The sequence below is a fragment of the Lotus japonicus genome, chromosome 6, assembly GCF_012489685.1.
Source record: "Lotus japonicus ecotype B-129 chromosome 6, LjGifu_v1.2".
Classification (NCBI taxonomy): domain Eukaryota; kingdom Viridiplantae; phylum Streptophyta; class Magnoliopsida; order Fabales; family Fabaceae; genus Lotus; species Lotus japonicus.
In genome coordinates, this window is record NC_080046.1 from 59658622 (window position 1) to 59660140 (window position 1519).

At 34.9% G+C, this 1519-nt stretch overlaps 1 protein-coding gene across 1 annotated transcript; it reads right to left on the reverse strand.

Annotated features, from left to right (window-relative positions):
- Positions 1-592: 592 nt before the first annotated feature.
- On the reverse strand, positions 593-1150 carry LOC130725680 (pectinesterase inhibitor 8-like). Its single transcript, XM_057576887.1, has one exon. The coding sequence runs from the start codon at positions 1148-1150 to the stop codon at positions 593-595; it is 558 nt and encodes a 185-aa protein (XP_057432870.1).
- Between the last annotated feature and the right edge of the window lie 369 nt (positions 1151-1519).

Genomic DNA, 1519 nt, shown 5'->3' on the forward strand with positions numbered 1-1519 from the left:
TGCTAGTTACAGATGATATAAACATTAAAGAAAACTAGTGACTCTAATTTCCGTCAGCTTGTTGACCAGGCACCACCAACAGAGCAAATAGTCAATTACAAGGCTGCACATATGAATGGAAATATCCCAGTGCAGTGATAACAGCATCACGCTCAATCTGTCATTATCCACGAATATGGATTCACTTCCTTATTTCTAATAATGTAATGAGAAGTTTTCCCAGGTTTGAGGGACTTTAAACAAAGGCTAAATGACCCTCCATGTCTCTATTAAATTGTATTTATATGTTTCCCTACTTTTATAAACTCTCAAATAAAGTCCTTAAGAAATTAATTCACATTCATACTAACTTATAAAATTGGAATTAAGTTTCAAATAATGTTTATGTTGATTTTGACGTTGGTGTAAACTTAAATATTATTAACAGAAAAGTTAAGATTTGATATGTTAGCAACTGAAACCTAAACGCACACATAGAATTTCAAGTTTGAGAAAAAAGTGTTCATGAGAAAATTTATTAATAGCATATTTGATTTTGCAATTTGCACGTAATTCAAGACACGCGCTTATTCAATCCTAAAGCTTCGTAGGATTAGAAGCCTATGGTGTTGAACAATTTAGAAATAACTACACAAATTTCACAAAGACCCTTCAAGTCATTGTTCATGGAGTTAAGGAGGGAATCATGTTTTCCTTTGAGAGCATGTTGACAGTCATCAGCACGATGAGAAGCAACACCAACATAATCAGCCAAGTCATAGTAAGACTCAGAGTTCAAGTCATCGCAAGCTGCTCCAATTGCAGACACAGCCTTTTTATAATCACTAGCACACTTTTGAAGATCCTTGTGATATTGGGATTTTGAAGTTGAATTCTTCTTGAGCAGGTTGTCTATGTAGTCTTTGGTGGCTGTGGCATTGAGGTATGCCAAATGAAATGCAACAGCGGCTAGTCCAAAGCGATCTGCGTCTCGAGTGTGTGGGTCAGAATAAAGAGTCTCAGTGCAGAATGAGTAGTTTGAAGTGTTGGCACACACTTGATCCACCAATGGTGTTGCATTGTTTCTAGAAGAAGCATTTGTGGGATAAACGAAGAGAAAGATGGGCAGAACAAAACAGCAAAGGAAGCATAGAGGATTATAGTTGATCATATTGCTCCTCTCTTGTTAGAAGAAATTATGCTTTGTGTATTTCTTCATTAGGTGACATTCTTTCGTAATATACAAGAGTATCATATTACAATAAGGACGGTCAACAAGACTTCATGACCAAGAATATTATGTTACCTAGTACAGTATATAGACTATTATGACTTTTATTTTTGAACTTGGCTATTATGACTAAGACTAAGAATATTATGTCACGTTAACAACATAACATTAAATAGCCAATTGCACACACTAATATAGGGAAATTGTGCAGATTGAATTTTGAATTTCAATCTTTTGGAATTGCCAAAGCAAAGTAGTACACGCCCTTCATTAATATTTTTTGATTTTTGTTTCTCCGCACTCCATTTT